Source organism: Catharus ustulatus, chromosome 4 (genome assembly GCF_009819885.2).
Source record: "Catharus ustulatus isolate bCatUst1 chromosome 4, bCatUst1.pri.v2, whole genome shotgun sequence".
In the NCBI taxonomy this organism is placed as follows: domain Eukaryota; kingdom Metazoa; phylum Chordata; class Aves; order Passeriformes; family Turdidae; genus Catharus; species Catharus ustulatus.
In genome coordinates, this window is record NC_046224.1 from 51,511,759 (window position 1) to 51,532,307 (window position 20,549).

At 38.6% G+C, this 20,549-nt stretch overlaps 2 protein-coding genes across 3 annotated transcripts in view; both read right to left on the bottom strand.

Moving 5' to 3' along the window:
- Positions 1-3,779, bottom strand: part of MSRB3 (methionine sulfoxide reductase B3) — a 79,979-nt gene extending 76,200 nt beyond the window's left edge. For both annotated transcript variants that reach the window (XM_033059050.2, XM_033059049.2), the window contains exon 1: positions 3,724-3,779. The gene's annotated coding sequence lies outside the window, so the exon portion shown is untranslated. The remainder of the gene's footprint in view (positions 1-3,723) is intronic.
- Positions 3,780-4,816: 1,037 nt separating this feature from the next.
- The window catches only part of LEMD3 (LEM domain containing 3), a 42,998-nt gene continuing 27,265 nt past the window's right edge, over positions 4,817-20,549 (bottom strand). The window contains exons 5-13 of the mRNA XM_033058129.1: positions 19,069-19,148; positions 18,841-18,989; positions 18,114-18,215; positions 17,047-17,149; positions 16,633-16,811; positions 10,173-10,254; positions 7,387-7,492; positions 7,218-7,296; positions 4,817-6,995 (exon numbers count right to left, since the gene is read on the bottom strand). Coding sequence (XP_032914020.1) covers positions 6,832-6,995; positions 7,218-7,296; positions 7,387-7,492; positions 10,173-10,254; positions 16,633-16,811; positions 17,047-17,149; positions 18,114-18,215; positions 18,841-18,989; positions 19,069-19,148 — 1,044 coding nt within the window. The 3' untranslated portion in view covers positions 4,817-6,831. The remainder of the gene's footprint in view (positions 6,996-7,217; positions 7,297-7,386; positions 7,493-10,172; positions 10,255-16,632; positions 16,812-17,046; positions 17,150-18,113; positions 18,216-18,840; positions 18,990-19,068; positions 19,149-20,549) is intronic.

Consider the following 20,549-nt stretch of genomic DNA (forward strand, 5'->3'; position numbering starts at 1 on the left):
AATTTAAGCCTGTGAGGACAGCAAAACTGTTTTAGCACCTTATAACTGTAAGTACTGTTCTTGCCTGTTTTGGGCTAGTATCGTTCCATTCCTCCGATCTTAAAGTCCTTATTGCAAAAAGCCTCTTTATTCCCAGTTCCAGTTGCTAGATTGTGTGGTTTTCAGATAATGCTGAATTGAAGTTGCTAAATGAGAGCCAGAAGGCTGGAGCTAAGGGGGTAAATTATAAGTTCCAATTACCTCACCATAAATGGGGTTCCCAAAGAATTCTTCCACCCTATTTTCATGCAAAAAATACAGATCAGCATCTTCACAGACTAAAGACACAAAAACCCCTGCTAAAATACACAATGATATTCTTCAACTTCTGGTAGAAGTTAATAATGCAATATGTGTTTCCTTCCTTTTAAGTGGTTAGTTGAAAATTACTTTAAAAACACTGCTAGTTGGTTATACATTCACAAATTGCCACAGAGAAGGACTTAAATCTTTAGTTTTGTGGGGTTGTTTTTTTTAAGTTAGTACATATTAATAGTTTACAGAAAACCAAAGATCCTTCTGAAGGAAATGAAGCCTCTGAAAAGATAATAATAAATCCTACCAAAGCAAGGTGAGTAAGGGAAGGAAAAGTTAACCTGTAGGCACTTTTTAATCTATGAGACACAAAAAAAAAAATGCCCCACAAGTTCTCAGGTTTTTTGTTGTTCTGATTAAAAGACCTCTGTCTTGTGTGGAGAAAGTAACCTTGAAATAACTCCATGTATGGACATGATACTCCCGAGCAAGAAACACCCTATTTCTGTCCAGCCTTGTAGTTTGCTCCAAAATAAGCAAACCAACTTCAGAGCTACTTAGGGAAAGGTAAATCCACACCTGACTTTATTCGACAGTAATTCCTAATTACAACATCATGAACACACCAGAATTTGAGGATCCATTTTTGTGGGGGCCTTTTGGCTAAGGAATCCTTAAACTAGACACAGACGCAGCTACAATTAGGTGGATGTTTATCCCACTTTCCTATCATTAAAGCCTCCATAGCTTAAGTTCATACATAGCCTGGGCGCTGCCCAAACTGCAGCTTGTAACAAAAAAGAAAAATAATAGAAAGGAGAAAAGAAGGTTATATTCCCTACCTATAACTAATATAATGCTGCATGTAGCTTAAGAGTTGCTCTATAATGAGGACACACTCACTTGAATTATGCAGCTCAACAAAGCCATCTCCAAATTGGATGGCTTTACTGCATTGCTGGCTTGTAGCAATGACGGTCAGATGCAGACAGGCAGACTTCTTAGCCTTCTGTCTGAGAAGATTAAATCCTTAACAGAGTGTTCTCTTCTCTCTCCCTACTGACTCTTATTACCCCATCTTTTGAAAAAAATAACAAAAGAACCGTTAACAATCCACCTAATAGGAAATTCCATTTTCTAGGATTTCTAATGTAATAAATAGGCTGGATCTCCAATGATACAGAAACAAGTATCAGCTTACAAAGCTGACAAAACATGAGCAGGTAAACAAGATCCTTCCATACCTTCATAAATAACAGGGCAAAGGACCAAATACCTCCCTCATGAACAAGCTGGCCCTTACTGAACAGCTGTAAGGAATTCTTATGGTATGAACAAAAAAAAAAAAAGAAATTCTTACAGTAAGTACTGCTGTAAACATCTGAATTAACTAACCCCTCTGAGAGCATGTAACTGCTACCACTTGGAAAAATGAGCAAGGTCATTCAGTCAAAAGACTTTATTTTTGTCTGGGATCAACTGCTTTATATGGCTTTGCTACCAAATATAGAAACATTACCCCATCTACAAAGGCACTATTTTTAAAGATTGCTCTTTTGGCAGAAAAATAGAATTGTTTTTTCCTTCTAAAAGATCTTTTGAAATGTGTATTATTAAGATCCAACATACATCAGATGGGAAAAGGACCGACCAACCACATTCTGGACTGAATTATATATTGTTTAACTCCACTAATTCTACTGGTTTTAACAAAGCAGTGCAGAGGTTTAGTTTTTTTTTAAATCCTTTTTAAATCGCGGAATTCTAGGATTATTTAGTAATTCTGGTTAAGCTGCTAACCATATTTAATTCCCTACATAAATTTTAAAAGACAGTTGACAAATACTGTTCTAAAATAAGCCATGTCTAAAGCAAGGCAGGCGATTCTTTTAGAAACTATGAGCAAATGTCTGATTAAGATGACAAGCCACATGGAAACTACTCCCAGAATCAGATTCAAAGGGCACTGTTACCAACCAAATTTGGCAGACAAGGAATCATGACGAACCGCAAAGGCACGCAGCAACGTAACAAAAAGTTGGGAATCATCAGCAAATAAGACAGAAAGAACTTGTGTCTACTCAGCAAGGGCAAGAACATAAGCAGGACAAATTCTAAGCATTAAATTCTGGATTCAGATGAGTGGCACTGTGCCATAGTGGGAGTGGAGATAGCTGTTCCATTTACAGGTGACTTGAAATAAGCAAGTTGTATCAATAAGGCAAAGTATCTGGCTATTGTAATTTCTCATTCTGACTTCTAGCTGTGCACAGAGCACACCTTCAGAACCGTTTTAATAGTAGCGGAGAAAGAGCTAAAAGCATTACATAAATGATGTAAGGCTCTGTACTTTCCTAAATGCTGTGTTTAGGCTCAGAACACTTTCAGAGACTGACTTACAGCATTTATCACTAGGTAACAGTTGACATCCGGCCTTATCTGCAGATAACTACTGTTAGATTTGGCATTTTTAATACACAGTTAAGCTTGTTTAAGACCTCTGTGCTTTCAGACAGTCTTTGTGCTAAGAGGGTGATGACTGAAAATTCAGCTCAAGCAGGAAAGACAGCATTTATAGCTAATTTGTCAAAAGCTATAGGAAACTTTAATAAAGTCTCATTTCTGTTTCCAGAAATATTATGATGCACCAAGTACAGCTACATCAACTTGGGCAGGGGACAACAAGAAATTAGTTACACTTTATCCTTTGCATCGATTATCTGTCAGAAGAGGAACACCAAACAGACCCACTCAGTGAACACACTGAGCTTCCTTAGAAAAACTCAACTCAAATTCTGAGCTCATTTGAGAAGTTTAAGCTCCTTTTTTTGACCAAGCGCTGCACCATTTGCCGAGCTGGGGATCGCGGCTGAACTGGACTCATTACGCACTCGGTGCGTAAAAGAAGCGCTGTTTGCCCCCGAGCCGGCTGCTCCGCCGTGCACCCCGTTCCAGCCAGGAGCTCCAGCGGCAGCAGGACGCCGGGAGCCAGGGGCTGCGCCGCGCCAGGGTCCAGGCGCTGCGGCGGCCACAGGAAAGGCACAGCCGGGATACAGCCAGGATACGGCCAGGATACGGCCAGGATACAGCCAGGATACGGCCAGGATGCGGCCGGGATGCGGCCGGGATACGGCCAGGATGGGGGGGCCAAGAGCGCTGTCAGGGGCTCGCTCCGCGACACGGGCACCCACCCGAGCGACCCCCGAGCGCAGCCCCGCTCTCGGCCGCCACCAGCGCCGGCCCGCACGGTGCCTTGCGCTCCCGCCGCAGCCCCGGCAGGTGCGGCCCGGCCCGGCCCGGCCCCCCGCGCCGCGGGGCCGCTCCTCCCCTCGCCCCCGCCGCAGCCCCCGGCCCGCCCTCCCCGCGGCACGGCAGCGGGGGCCGGTGTGGAGGCGGGGGCCGGGCGCAGCTCCTACCTGCGGTTCCTACCTGCGGCTCCTGTGGCGGCCGCCAGCGCCAGGCAGAGCGCGGGGAGCAGCGGCGGCGGCGCAGCGCGCATGGGAGCGGCCCGAGGGAGCGAGCGAGCGGCCCCGGCCCCCCCGCCCCGCGGGAGCGCAGTGACGGGCCCGCCGCCCGGGGAGCATGACGGGAAATTCCTGGGCACCGGCGGCCAACGCCAAATATGAACATGGAGCCGGGAGACTCCCGCCGCACGCCCGGCAGCGCGGGGAGGCGGCCGGGACCCCGTCCCGTCCCGCCGCCGCGGCACGGCCATAGTGCCCTGTCCTAAAGGGTGCGCTCCGGGCAGGCCGACGAAGCGGCTCCTCGCCCCTTTCAAGAAACGCTGCTGCAGTCCTAAGGAGAGCCCCCCCGGCCGGAGTGCAGCGGCCGAGCGGAGACAGCCCCGCCGTGACCCTCAGCTGCCTGCGCGGCGCCGGCCGGGAGCGGGGACAGCGCTGCCAGCGCCGCAGCGGCTCCGGCCCGCGGCTCCCACCCGGAGCCAGCTCCTGCCTTCAGCCCCGGCCGCAAAACTACGGCAGCGCTCAATGCCCACCGTGCCCAGCTCCCAAAAAGGAGAGAACATCGAACAACTTCCTCCTACTGCTCCCCTGCCCCACGGGAAAAATGAATGTAAATAATGGACTGACATACCCTTCTTCGTTCCTCCTATCCCCCAAACCTTCAACCTGTCACTAAAACAATTCTAAAACAGCGTAAGATAATGAGAAGAAAAAAAACTCATCTATTCTGTTAGTCTATCAAAAGCCCTTTGATGCCTCTTTGTATCTCAAAAGGATAAGGTTCTTCAGCCCTGTCCTTTAACAGGGGAGACAACACGGCATGTCCACGACTTAGGAATCAAGGTAATGTCTCTGCACTCCCTGTGTACAAAATCAGGACAAAAGTCAAGCCGACAGTTAAGTGAAACTTGGCTGTGTGTCAGCTCATAGCAGCACCTGTTCACATCCTAACAAATGCCAAAAATTAGTTAGGCTGTAAAAAATAAATCTCCTCCTCCATCCCCAGATGAGAAAAGCATTTGAGTCAGAGACACCCAAATATCTAGAAGGTGAGACACATATAAAAACCCCTAATAAACCTTTAATTCGAGTCTGGTTTGGTTTTTTGTTTTTACAGGATAGGGTGACAAGTTACAACAAACATCTGATATTTCTCAAATGTTCAGATATTATACATATTCCCCTGTCTTGCAGGAAGGGATATCAGTCAACTTAACAGTTTAAGGTAAAATAAGCTGCATAATAGTACATATTACAATTAAAATGTACAGTGTTTACAGGAAATATATCTTAGAAGCAAGATAGATGCATATGCATCGAGGCGACCTTTCAAAATGCCACAGCTATTTTTACATTCACTCTTGCAACAGGTCACAAGATGGGGTCACTAAGGTCAGGTTAACAAATCACTATGATGCACATCAAATACAACAAAATTAGTTTATATACATATATATAATACATATACATGTATATTATACATATACATATATGTATATAATAAAACTCATCAAAAATCTACCAGACCTGGCACAATCCACTTACGCATCAAAAATATGTACTTGTCCTTGGTAAGTAGAATTCTGCATGGCTGATTATATATTATATATACTCATCCATTAGCATCTGAGACATAAAACCGAGGATTTAAAATTTTTCGGTTAACAAACTCTCCAATTATAAACATGGTGCCCACAAAAGCACAAAGGTAAGGCACAATAGGATTTCCTGTTGCAGAATAGTGTGCATCATGTTTACTTAACCGTAAGAAAAACGTGCATTATTTGTGCAAGTTCATGCTGCAAATCCATCATATCTACAAAGTAAAGTGAGTTTCAGTAAAATTTGTGGGACTGGTGTGCTTCCAGTCTCACCTCCTACAGGATGTTCAGTTGGATAACTAGGTAAAATTGTTGTAGGAGTGGGGATTAGTAAAGCCAATAATCTTAGATTTGCAACTAAGCTTCTCAGCAACAATTTTGTACTTCTAGGTAAACATTAGTAAATTTACAAGCTTGGAATTTACAAGATTTACTGTCAGCTGCACTAGTTTGCATGAGCCAAAATTGTTGCAAGGAAGTATGTACCTTTTAAAATTTTAACAGATAAATGGTTCATTAAAATATGTTATAATGTACTGGGAATGTCAATCCAATGGTATTTTGTCACAGCCCTGACACTTGTATAATAAATACAGCTTTTCACAAAATATTTTTCCAGTATCTGCCAATTGCTTCTTTATTGCTCACAAATTTGAATTCATTACAATTGGTATCAGACCTTTCACACAAAATCAGTCAGGTATTTTATATAAAACCTATAAAAGATATTTAACCTGTATCCGACACTTATAGGTATTTGGCCTCTTGTCATGGTACAGCCAAAACCATATAAAACAATAGGTTTTGAATAAAATAGGAAGCTTATTTGCTGCTTCGATGCAGACATCCTCACAGAACACAACCCTTTTTGCCACCACCAGCATTTACATTTATATACAAAACCCAGTACATCCGCAATCAGTTCATCTTCCCTCACATTGATATGCAACCACTAATGCCAAATTCACTTTCCCCACACCCCAGCTGCAGAAAAAGATTCTTATACAGCAACAAAAAACTAATATTGACTGAATTTTTTTTTTAACTTATTCACCATCAGGAACTGTAGATTGCTTGTTACAAAATACCCACAAAATTATTTCACAGGAAACTATGGAAATACAGGAAGTCTTCTTTTCTCCATGCTTTTGTATTATCAAAAACACTTCTTGGTGCAAAAATACGTCACCACATCTGCAAATGTATAATGAAATCGGTATTCCTCATGCAAAACTTAAATGCATCGGTTTACTATAGCCCCGGAAAACTTCATGAAGCAACTTTTTTTCTTTTTTGTCAGCTCAGTATTACTGCCTCATTGCTAAGTCCCTTTGGATACAAGACTTCTGGAACGTTCAAACTTTTATTTAATTCATTAAAGTATTACATACAAAAAGCACTAAAAAAGGAAGACGGCAGCCAAACAGGAACATTCCTGTTGCAAGTAACAGTCCTAACAGTTGTAGAAAGTTTTCTCAGGAACTTCCCTGAGAATTAGTTGTGCCTGTCCGAAGACGCAGATGTGACATAGAGTTCATGTGTTTGTTTGATGGCTTCAGTGGAGTGTTACAAGTAAGAGCCTGGGGAAAGCGATGATGATACCGATCTAGTCGCAGGTATTTTACTGTTACCAGCTTTCCTATGAGGCAAAGAAATAGGAGAAATCTTCTAGTTCAGTATTATCACATTTTGCTTCAGGATGTAAAACACAAATATGTCATTACATCAAAATTAGTTAACCAGGTTTTTTTTTTACTGCTCAGTACTTCAGATACAAAACATTTCACCATTTAGAAGAACTCCAACTGCACCCATGTTCTGCATTTCTACCCATGTTTTATAATAAACTCCCATTGCTTACCATCAAACCAAGAGCCATGTAATGCCTTGAAAGCCTTTCCAGCATACTCCGGGGAGAGACATTTGACATATACACAGCCCTAAGTAAGAGAGAGAGGGGTTTGGGGTTTTTGCAAGTCCAGCAGAAAAGGATTAACAAAGTACTAAGATGTTACTGGAAAGACACTCACCTCACGTGAATTTTTGTCTACAGCAATATGAACAATTCCATCATTATCACTGCATTTCTCCAAGATTGCTTCTTGAATTGCTAGATGCCAGTGATCACCTATTTCCCTAGGCAAACAATGAAAGATTTCACAGATTACATAATTTTTAAAACATTCACAACATTCTCATACTTCCCCACTGAGTCTGATTTCTCTGTAACTTGACATAATTTTCAGGTAAATACCTCTGAGACAGATTTAGTACTTTTCATACTGAATACATTGCAAATTGGCTCCTATAGTTCACTTTAGAAAATTCAACTCTACAAATCAAAAGGAATAACCTCTCTTTGGGGTGTGGGGTGTTGTCCTAAAATGGGTCTATCCAAGTGATGCTTAGACTGATAGTTAAAAAACATGTTTATGCCTCGCATAGTAAATGTCTAGAACACACAACAAAGTCTGCTGCAGTGATGTGAGGGTTCACAATGCACAACTGAACAAGTTGGACAAGTTGTTCCCTTGATATGAGTCCTCCCTGACTTTTCAATAGACAGATAATTATTTGCTGTGATAACATTAATAAAAACAAATTAACTGGTATATTCCCAGATGATTCCCAGGTCAAGAAAAAAAGACCTGTTTCATGGGGTTGCTTCTAACAGCTACTGGCATATCCCTGAAAGGAATTCCGCAATTACTGTTAGCACACAGTCACTTAAAAGAGCAGGTAAAACTAGTTTAAACAAATACCTTGCACCCATAGCAAACATCAAAACAGTACTTGACAATCTAATCACAGACACTGGCTCATTCTGTATTTTGGGGTCAGTGAAAGGATTCATCCCTTTCAAGTCTGGGACAAGAACATAAGCCTCCTTCCTCTAATGACACAAGCAGATTAATAATACAGTTTGTCTTGCACTGAAGGCTTTGGATTTCTGTTTGCGTTTTCTTTAAGATAACTCCAAGGATATGATAAGAACTTTTTCCTTAAGCAACAGCCCTCTGAAAGACAGCTCACAGAAGAATGCACTAGAGAGTACAATATGGAGTTGGATGAGTATCCCACTATGGATGTAATCCTGCAGTAATGGAGCTAGGTCAACTTCGAAAAGAAAAGGTCTACAAAAAGCCAACGTATTAGAAGTCGCAATGTTCAAAATAGCTGACTGGACATAGGCACTGAAGGAAAGTGTCAAAACACAACTTCTTGTCTGTAAATGTAGGGGCTTTTTGAATGCACTTATTGGACATGGACTGGCTCAGTACTGAAAAACATCTGATGCTTACAGCAAAAATGTAGGCTAAAAAGGGAGATTGCTCTGACAAAAATGACATCTCAGTAATTAGTTCCATTAACAGCAGACATTTTGAATTGCTAACATTCTGAAACAGGAAAGTAGCCAATAGAATATACCAAAAAATATTACAGTGAAGCTTCAGGAATGGACTTATTTCAGTACCACTCAGACTAACCAATATAACTCACAAAGTTTTCTTTGAAGCAAGGACAATAAGGATGTTGATATCTATTCCTTAAAACTCTCTGTAAATCTCATGTTTTATTTAATTCTCTTACATGAGGATCAATTTGCTTCAAGAACACCACCTAAAATTTAATTCTTGCTCATCCTACTGCAACCTGAAAATTATTACAGAAGCCACAGAAGCTGGTGTCTTCAACCAGCTATTAAGTCTTAAAGCCATTGAGAAATGTTTTTTAGAGTACTTCTCTATGCTAGGGGTAACACTGCCTAAAATAACTATGAGGTTTTCAGTTAATAAAGCAAGGAACTAAAGTAATTAAGTGTGGCTAGAAAAAAGGCTGAAGAAATACACCCAAACTTTGCAATCACTTGTGCCCATACTCTGATGTCCTCCCCTATTTCCTGTCTGAATCAATAGATTTTATTTTCCACTCAACTTCTTATATTCTTCAGTCCCAAGTAGCATCTCACATTTACCCTGTATGACATAGCATCTGTGTTTTCCCCTTGTATAATCACATTAAGGAATAATTTACTCCAGAGAAGGTACTGGAGTCCCTGTATCTCTTTATAGTGGACAAAGAGACTTCAAAGATTATAGGTAGGATTATCTGGCATAACCTATGTGTTAGTTTTCAACGCCTACCATGATTTAGTCCAGAGCCAAAGGGGACATAACAGAATAGTGGAGCAGATGAAGATTTAAAAGACTACAATAAATTAATTATTTTCCTTAACTCTTGGTACATGAAACAAGTCTTGCTACTTATACATAGTACATACTTTAGAATTATGAGCATTACAAGAGCATTAGAAGCCAGTACACAGTACTGATTTGTTCCCACTAAAAAAATCCATTTGCTTCAAAATTAGGCAGTCACAGTACCATAAAGTGAGTTAAATTCAGCCTTTTAAATGCAAACTGGGCAAGTTCTGTAGCACTCCAAATACTCCAGAATATTTAACAATACTTAAAAAACTTACAATCTGTTGTCAGGCCACATGAGTCTCCTCTGTTAGTTGATACACTTGAACATTTACAAATTTAATTAATGAAGAAAGATCAGTCATTGCTCGAAAGAGTTTGACTGTATGACACATTCTTCAAGAAGTGAGCCAAAGACACAGAGCAATACAATGAAGGACAGAAGATTTTTTGTCTTCTCATAGATGTTAAGATAAACATTTTTTTTCCAACCCATTTGTTCCTTTTAACATATTCATGCTTCTTCACTTCTTCCAAAGCCCTCTCGAAGGTAAGAAATTGACTCTTCCAAGAGAATGCAGAAATACAAATAGATAACTGGTTTTACTTACATAACTGGATCAAACATATTGCGAATCTTTAGACATGGTGTCAAGCTGTTTGGTGGTGAATTTCTTCTGTCTAGATGAAATGCTGTAAAGAAAAATTAAATACTAATTATTGACAGGCATAATGCATTGAGTTAAGAAATGTCAACTTCATACATTCATACCTTTCTAGTTTTACTCAGAACAAAGTTTCCTTCACATATGAAAGAATTCAAGCAAATTAAGTTTTGCAGAGTCTTCTACCATACTGAAGAAAACATTTGGCTGAATTATTTATACTTAAAACTTCTATATTTAAGGCACTCTCTTACATTCAGGCCACATGGAAGGAATTCAGGATATTTAAAAAAAAATAACATATACTTGAAAAGAAAGGATTTGCACTACATCTCCCCGTGAAAAGACAGATATACATAACGTCTGGAGTAAATGTTTGGAATTAGAAGTTAACCATACTGTTTTAACTGCCTGATGAATTTCAAATTCTTCCACTTCTGGGCAAATTTGCTGCCCATCTGGCTAATAAACAGGGAGACCTTAAGATGGATGTTGCACTGCATCTGAAGTGCACTAACATGTCAAGAATGTTCTACAAGGACAGGGCTTTTGTAGCCCTAAATTATCACACATGATAGAAAGCTTCTAAAAATCTGAAATGAAACATACCAGAGGATAAAATACATGCAAGAAGAAAAATGAAAATCAAAATGTAGAGTAACTCAAAGCAGAATAGTGCCATGACATACATTCTGAAATCATAAAATAAATATTAACTTCTCTAAAAGTCACAAGTTCTACTATGGGAGTCACAAGAGAAGACTGTGCCATGAGAAAAGGAATCAATGAGCACTTCAGATTCAGATAAGGCAGTTTCACACCTTGAGAAGGGCCAACAAAGCAGTAACAGAAATAAAAGGGGATAGCCTAGTAAAACAGCTTTCAAGGCAAGGAAGTTTTACTTTGAAGACTGAGATAAGTAAATTCAAGAGTTTAAACATAAGATTAAAAATCTCAACAAGAAAAAATTTTGTTCCAAACTGCTGCTAATGATTCTCCTTTACAATCTCTGCTTTAGAAAAATTTGACATGTTCAAGATGTTACACTCCAAGGGTCAGAAAGTCTCTGTTTTGGGCAGATATCTGTGCTTCTTACTGCTGATCTTTTAACATCTTGAAAGTACATCCAAAATACATGAACACTGCCACCCAAACAAAAAACAAGTCACACAAACACAATTAAGTCATGTGGAAGACACTGCTTGTGAAAGACAAGCACTAACTAAGAGAAAACTCACTGCCTGGAGACACAGCATAAAAACCCTGCTTCTTATGTAAATTCCCAAAACAAATAAAATACAGTTACCAATTAGAAAAGATAGCCTCCAATTCTACTATCAAATCTACTGCCAAGTTCTCTAATTAACTAAAAGCCTTCTTATTAAGAATATACATGCATAGAGAGTGTAAGTCACCAACACCTGTAACAACTGTTTTCCCCTTGGGAAATTTCTAAATATGCTGGTGATATTGCGTCTATCTCTGAGCTGCCTATAATTTAAGGACAAGTCCTTTTTCAACAGTACATGGTTTTGTAAAGTTTTTCGCCCCTTATTAAAAATTATACATAGGGTATACAATAAAACTTTACAGAACTAAGCAACATTGAAAAATGCATGGACCAACCTTACTAATGGAGGCTGGCTCCAGCAGGTCAATGGTGGGGTGAAAGGTCACTAGTATACTGTACACTGGGGCATCACACCATACTGGAGAAGGTGATCTGGGGTGGCCTAGTCATGGACTGGACCTGAAAAGGTGTGGGGTTGAGGAAATTATGTGCTGATTGTTTGTAACTAGGTTTATCCAGCACATGGTTTTAATCCAAGGATAGAGAATGGTGAGATTATTTGCAGAGATCCTAGACCCAGAGGATCAACATTTCTGCAAGCTGTTTATGAACTAAAAAAAATCCATACCGATATTTACGGAAGGAGCTACACCACTGAGCTATTCAGAAGTAACTAAATGGGGAATTCACCCTATATAAACCAAGCTTTGCCTGTACCAGTTTCTAGTAACTTTGATGTCCTTTTGATTGCAAGATCTCAGCCAGAGCCTACCATCAGCACAAGACTAAACTGTTTCTAACTCAATGTAACATCCTACTGGTAGAGAAGCATGCCCAGGGCACTACAGCATATGAAAATAAAGATGAACTCTGTCTTTTCTCAAAAAAAATTTTCAAAATCATGATAAATTAAAAGCAATTTTTGCAACTTAGATGGAGCTTTTCACGTATAAGGGAAAGAATTATCATGGAAATAAGCGAAGTGTGAAATTAATGCTAGAACAATAACAAGCCTTAACAGGTATACCAGAAATGGGACCAAAAAGAGAATTTAGAGAAGACACAGGCAAGTATAGTTAACTGATGTCTCTTGAACTTCATTACACATGTGTAACAACTGATTCTCCCCCTCCCCCAAAAGAGGAAGTTTCTGTGACAAAGCTGTTCAGAATACAGTACTGATTATTTGAAAAGTTACATTGGTGTGGAGCATACAAAATATTCTTGATAAGGGCTTAAGTAGACATTCTTGCAGGACAACAGACTAAGCTAGACACTTATTAACTAAGCATCTCACACCTTTTTTTACACCGGTCTAAGGAGTAATGCTTACAAGACAAAAGTAAAAAGGTAGAGATGAAATAGGAAAGCAGAAGCACAACTTTGTGCAGTAAGTCACTGGCAGGAAAAAATTAGGACTTTCATAAATTCCTGTTGGGGATTACTGAGCACTTTCAAGAAAAGGAAGCTACTTTTTGTTTCATTCTTAATGTACTTTGTTTTACTACCTTAAACTGAATATCACTGTATCATTCCAGATTTGAAGAGCAGCAGCAGCAAAACACAAGTGCTTTTGTCAGCCCCTTTATCACTGTCTATGATGGAAGAAGTGTCTCTTGCACTGGATTCACTGAAGAGATTGTAGTACAGTTTCCTATGCCCCTTGAATTACTAATATGTTACTGCTAAAGGAATACCCAAGTATCATCACCTTGAGTTACAAGGCAGCCCAAAAGACCTTCAGATATGAATTTGATGAACCTGATTAAGACTGAAGACTTGTATCAAATATAGGTAACCATGTTTCTTAAAGCCAGGTTGTTTCAATGTTAAGTCACAGATCACTGCAATTTATTAGGTACTAACCCTTACATTCAGAGAAAACAACTATCTGAAAATATTGAAATTATGTCCTTTCACACAACATGAGGTTCTTTAACACATGTGGAAGATACTGAAATTAATATCTTACCAAAGAGAAGAGTATGATCAAACTGAGGTTTAATACAGTTAATTCAGCTGTAGAAGGCAAATACAGCATGGATAAAGAATTTTACAAGCAGCAGGAATTCCAGTTTTCTTGCAATAGTTAAGAGTATAATTGTGCTTTGGGGTTTTTTTGCTTGTTTTTGTTCAGAGAAAGGATTATGTTCGCACAAGCCAGGGAGGAGGGGTGTCATTCACAAAAGGTAACAGGTTATCTTCCATGCTGCAGGATGAAATATCACCCTAGATGTGGTACTTCAGAGAACCTCTTTATCTCATTTCCAGAGCTGTCAAAGAACTTTAGCTTCTCCTGTTAGCTTAGCTACACTGCAGCCCTGCCTACCTAGTTTTCTTCAGAGCTCCAGTTATCACAGGTGTGGTAGGACAATTGTAGCTGTTCTTTCAAAAGCAAACTGAACAGACCAGAATTGTGGGGTTCTCTCCCCTGATTTAATTAAACCACTTGACATGATCAAGATTGTTTCTCTGTTGACTATTCTATTGAACATTGTTTTCAAAACACTGCATTTGTCCATCCTACAATGAGCTTACCTACCCTTCTCTTTTTAACAAACACATCTACTGTATCCCATAGGTAATTCAAAGGGATGGCACCTGAATTTATTCTGATCCAGAAGAAAAAAAACCAAAACAAACTGTCAAAACACAGGCTTCATCCTAAAAGACTGGAAAAAATGTCACAGTGATGCTTTAACACACTGCTAACAGATAGCCAGCATTAGATCTTGCAAGCTACAGATCCCATAGTTAAAATGCACACTAGCATTCATGGATAACCCTGTATAGACCGGTAGGCCTTTCTGAAAAGGGTTTCTTCTTCAATTGCACATGCCCAGGAGCTGTTCTCTGCTACAGAGCATTACCAGATCTCAGATGGTTAAAAAATTGCAAGCTTAAAATTTATTCACAAGATTCAGGCCCAATAATTCATCATGATTTTCTATCTGCTGAGTCTGTTCCAGGCATAGCAGTCTTGAAGAATATTTAGATTTATGAACTTCTACATTCAAATATCAGAACTGGAGTAAGAACTTAAATTCCAGTTAATGTATACTTCCAAGAAAGGAAGTAAGCAACACATACATCTAGCATTCCTAACATCAGGAAAGAAATAGCTGTGCAAAAAGCATGAGACTTATGCAATGGAACTATTTCCAACAGTCATCTGAACATAAGGAGTACAAAGTAGAAAGCCTTTGCATGTGGAAATTGCCTTTGCCTGCTGATTTCAAGAGCCCAAATAACCCATTGTCATTTCAGCCACCCCATTTCCACGCCCTTCTATTAGAGCTGAAGTATGCAATTTCAGTTCTTCAGAGAACTTTGGTAGACTTCAAACTAACAAGAAAATTAGGAAAAATGCAATTAAAAGGACTGAAATAGAATGGATTTTGATACATCATATTCAACAGGAAACAGGGAGTCTTGAGTACATACTCTAAGGAATATACATATAAAAGCCACAGCTGAGAGATCTGTTCACATTTCAATGTGCTGAAGTAGGTATCAGATGCTTAAACTGGGATGCTGCATAACAGTAGCTACTACAGCAGCTGACTTTCTAGAAAGTTTTGGAGACCACTGTTCTGTTTACAGTCTTGAACGTATATATATTACAGGTAGCAAAACACTACTTGAGCTATCACGCACTGAGGTGTCTCCAGGTGGGGAGATCTGATCCAATTTCTAATACAGGACAGAATGTCATGGAGTGATTTATACTCCAATCAAACAGGACAAGAAAAACTGAGAGCAAATGAGTAGTAAATTAGAACTAGAGCATATTTCCCAGACTGCATTGAGCAATACTATGTAGAAGATTCAGATTTATAATACCTATATAAAACTTGCAAAAGCTGTGTTCAATGTAAGTGCCTGAAATTCAGTCGTGGCCGCACTAGAGATGCAACAGAAATAGCTGTTGAAAAAACTCACCATTTCTGTATTGCAACTAAAGCACTTGCACATTCCTAATGCACAATGTCCTGGAAAGAAAAGGTTGCACGACTCTTGGAATAAAGTTCATATACACGCCTTAATAATAAAAACTTTGAGAAATTGAGAAATCAAGCTTCTTGTTGTTGTTGAGAAATCAATCGTCACAGCAGAATGCCACATTACTACTACTGCAAAACACAGAACCTCAAGCCTGCAGTAGCATTCACATGGTATTTTTAACAAAGCAACCCTCATTTCCAATGAATTATTTAAAATGAGAAATGCAATGCTAAAACCATAGTATGTTTGAGAAGTATATCATGCTATTACTTACTTTCAGACTCAGACAGAGATGGAAATGACCATTCTTTTTTAATTGCAAACCAGAATTTGAGTCCTATAGTGTCAATTTTTCATTTTTCAAAAAAGACCAAACCAAAATCTGAAGCTTAACATGAAGAAAGTTAAAAAGAAAACAAACCAGGAACATGTGACCACTGCAGACACACAAACTGAAAACCTACTAAATTCTTGCCACTTGATCTCATGATAAAAGTGAAAAGTGACAGACCGTTGCAAAATCCATGTATGACAAACTGCCTTCTCTACTAAAGCAAGTGCTTTACACTACAGAGTTTGAAAAACAAATGCAATGTAGAAAAACGTTCTCCTAATTGAGGAGTTTTTTGTCCTTACTGTTTCCCTTTTAAAATAAACATCTCTTCCTCCTAACTTTGCCTTTAGGCATCTTACTGACAACTTAACAGTAGGAAACTTAAGTCTGCAAGATCCAATTTACCTGCTGTCAGATACAATCAATCACATTACTTCCATTAAGTGCAAGGAATGCCAGAATTTGACCAACTAACGAGTTGTTTTTTTTTTTTTTAATTCATGAAAAGGAAGTAACTCACTTTGGCTAAATACCCACTGCATATTTCTGCAGTAGTTAAAACAGAAAAGCTCATTTTCTTTGAAAACACGGTAGACACAATGCACCAAAAAGGTAAGTCCATACAACAAGATAATAGAAAAATAGCACTGACAGTTTATAACAATCCTTAAATGCATGAGAGAAAACAAGCCTTTCATGTTCAAGCAACAGAGTACCATTTCTAAGTCAGACGCAAAAATTAAGACAATTATATCTGCAAAATATATCTTCAGTACCTTGGCCTTGCCACACTTTCGATGGTATTACTAAAATTTTGTCACATGCTGCAGAAGGTTGCATCCACTTCCAAACCAAGAACTCTGCTCCACCTACTCTTCGTGTCTCTGTACGAACTCTAGATTCATTTGCTGCAAGAAAGTCAACTGCTCTGTTCCAGACTTTATTCATCTTCCTCCTTAAAAATTGAAGCAAGAATTACAAAGTTAGCATTACAACAACCTGCATAGTTGACATCCACCACGTAAGAGAAATCCAATGCTCTTCCTCCCACCTGTATCAACAGGAGTCTCCAAAATATTACACTGTGCAATCTATTAAGAAATTAAGTTATTTCTATATGAAATTAGGTTAATTGACCAATTTCTTTTTACTGGTTTTCCCTCCTTTCAGTACTTCTAGTGATAACGTACCTGTCCTGAGGTGGTATTAGAGAATCACGCACATGTAAAATTGGCATGTAAGGTTGCAACTCTTTGTTTTCCGAACATGCCTCGCTGTGGCTTCTGAGAACATCTGAGGACACCATAAAAAGAAATCAAACTGGTAACTATGTAGCTCATGCAAAATTAACAACAGTACCACTTGTGGCAATTAACAGCTACTCTGAACACCCCTCCCAGTTTCAGTAGTTACGTTTTTCCAATGTTTTGAAACATTGTTTTCTCCAAACCATTCGTAAGGCAAATTAACCAAACACTGTATCCATGTATCCCAGATGGGTACTTTTTAAGTGTTAGCAAAGATGGCCATCACTGAAAATAAAGTGTCTTCCTTACACTTCAACAAAACTTGATTTGCTCACAAAAAATGTGGGCACATGGTTAAAATCAAGCAGTTCTGATTTCTCTACCATCTCTCTATTTATGGTTACTAAATGAAAGTAACAGAACAACTTAAGTAAAAGCTTAAAAACTACATACACAAACTACTGCAAACACTGTGGCTTCAAGTAGAAAGAGAGGATTTCAGAGTTCAGTTATGAACACATTTTAGTAATGTAATTTCTGCTCAAATTAATCAAAAAGCTGCTTTTTTAATGAAAAGCCATTAAAGATGGTATCGAGAGCTACCACAAATTTTTGGAGCGGATATTTTAACTGAAGTTAGCTGAAGAAACAGATACAGAAAGCAAACTGTCACCATACTTCAGTAAACAAACACTGCATTTATATTTGTGCTCAACAGTAGGACAAAATACTACCAAGTCAATGGCAACTTTATAGCCATGCTGGTGCAATTCACAAATTACAAGCTTTAAACCAAAAGCTTTGATTAGGTTTAAAGGATGGGGTACCAAAAAAAAAAAAAAAAAAAAAAAAAAGGAAAAGAAACAAAACACATGGATCACACTGGACCAAGAACTCTAACAGCATGATGACTAGTAAACAGGAAGAAATATAACTGAATTAATGTCAGTACTTTGAAAGCTTATACAAAGTTGCTACAGATAGATCAGACACAACGGAACAAGCCATACCTATGATTTTCACCACCATATCATACATCTGCTTTGTTTCTTCTTCTTCTTTTGCCCAGCGGTATTTCATGTAGTGTAAGACTCCCCAAACCATTGCTATACCTGCATTAACATGCATAATACTCTTTAAACAGTAATAGAGCATTGGATATTTAACAGAGTTTACAGGGTTACAGTAGACTGAACTACTTAACAAGCACTGTACATTCCAAAACTAGTGAAATACACCGTACTTGCTGTCTGTATTTTATACTCTTACACACAAACACAAACTCTTTCACTTGAAAGAGCAGCTGCTTCTAGAAAAACATTTCATTTTTTTAAAAACAGCTCAGCATCCCAGATGACCTTTTCTGCAGTTACTTTTTAAACTTCTTGGAACAACAGTGAAATATCCTCAAAATTAAGGCTATAATCTTTTTACTGAACAGTTTGCTTTTTCTGATCAGTTCAACATGGAACTTTTGAAAGGCACAAGATTGCTCTGGCAGGGAAAAAGATTTCCTTAAGAATGAATATGTTCAGTTGACTAGAGAAGGAGATGATAACCAGTGTGGAAATACAGTGGTGCAAAGGAAATGCAAATCAAACCACAATTTAATTGCAACACCAATATAAACTCCAAGTTTTATGGTTGAATAAAAATTTTCTCTAAGCTTGCTCTTCCCCATGCATTTAGATAATAATGAGTTACAATAAAAAGAGGTTGACTGTTTTATTAACTTACCCCAAAGCAATATTGATAATCTGTGAGTTACATTGACAAATGCACGGCGAAAACGACACCTGAAAGACATCTTTGGACTAGTGGATTCCAGATACTTCACATCTGTCACATTAGTGACATCCATGTCATTAGGATCATTGCTGAGACACCTATTAAAAATATACAGTACTAATGAGAAAGGATACAGTCTCATAGAAGAAATTAAGTTAAGAAATAAACACCACTTACTTTATGCCAACATCTTCCCCACTATTCAAGATCCACTGTAATGATGTATTAAGTACACTTTCATATTCTGGATCTAAATTCTGTCAAAATACAATAGTAATTAGCAACTTCATTAACAACCTGGGAGTTATCAAGCCAAAAAACCCCTGCACAGATTAGTAGTCAAAACTATTTTGTTTTGTTGCTGATTCTTCAGATTTTGAGTAGCTGTTCACTGCATAAAGTAAGTCCATTTTTGCTACAAGCAGTTCTCAGACTCACCAGCATCCATCAAACTAAGGACTATTTGAAAAGCCAAGCCACATTCACCGCTTTATTCTCAACCCTAACTTTGTGCAAGAAAAAATTATTCAGCCACTAGGCGGCGATCACTGGAAATCTACTCCGAGTGAAACTCCATCGAGATCCAAACTCCGCTGGAAATGCCTCCTATAAAAGCAGTTCCATGCTCCGTTCTATTTTAAGAAGTTTAAGTAAATATAGTTTTAACAGATATTTTGAAAAAATAAATCCAGTATTTGTAGATCAAGAACTGACAGCACTACACAGACACTGACTTTTAAAAAAATTATTTGATACCAACTCCAATAGGACAACATTCACAGCTATCTAAGGCTTTCTCCGTAGCTCATCTTGCATGTTCTTTCTCAGAAAGAGAAAAGTGAAAATGGAAGTTATTGTTGTATTTGAAATTATAGTCCCCAAAAGGTTTTATTTCATCTTTCCTCTGAACCTCACATTGGCTTAGAATTCAAGCATAAGTACTTAAGAAAATACAGTAATGGTTTTATTTTACCTGTGAGATTAAAATATTGAAAATTTTATCATTGAGCACAGAAATTCTGCAAAGCAACTGTATGTTTAAATAAGACTTTCTACAAAGCAAAAACTTCTCATATTAAATTTGAGCTTCCTAGCAGAGCTAATACAGTTATGGTAATAGTTATATCATTCTTTTCAGCATAATAGGTATGGTAACAGTTATAGCATTCTTTTCAGACATTCAGCTCTAGGGCATCGCCTCAATTTCTTCCACAATGCACTGGTTTTAACAGATAGAGATTATTATTGCCAAACCATAAACCAGTGTTGGCAGCTTCTCGGGGATGCTCTAAAGCATTGCTCCTTTTTGTCTACTACATATAAGTCTGCCAAAATGCAAAATTTCTACACATTTGTATATTAAACACATTAGAGTTTAACTCCTCCCTATCCAATCACAGAAATCTTGCACTCTCTGCTTCTTAAAAGTTTCAAGTAGTTTTCCACTGAAGGGAACACTAATGTGGGCTAAAATAAACCCTACAGCTGTCAAGACAAGGCAAGAGTCATCTTTTATTTGGGGAGTGAGGCAGGGGAATGACAGAGAGTGGGATCTCATAATACTGCACAGCGATCAAATTAACTAAAAGGGCTTTTTTTGACCATTTGTATTTAAACCATCATTGAATAGCCTCTCCAAACAGTTGCTGCCTGTCAGG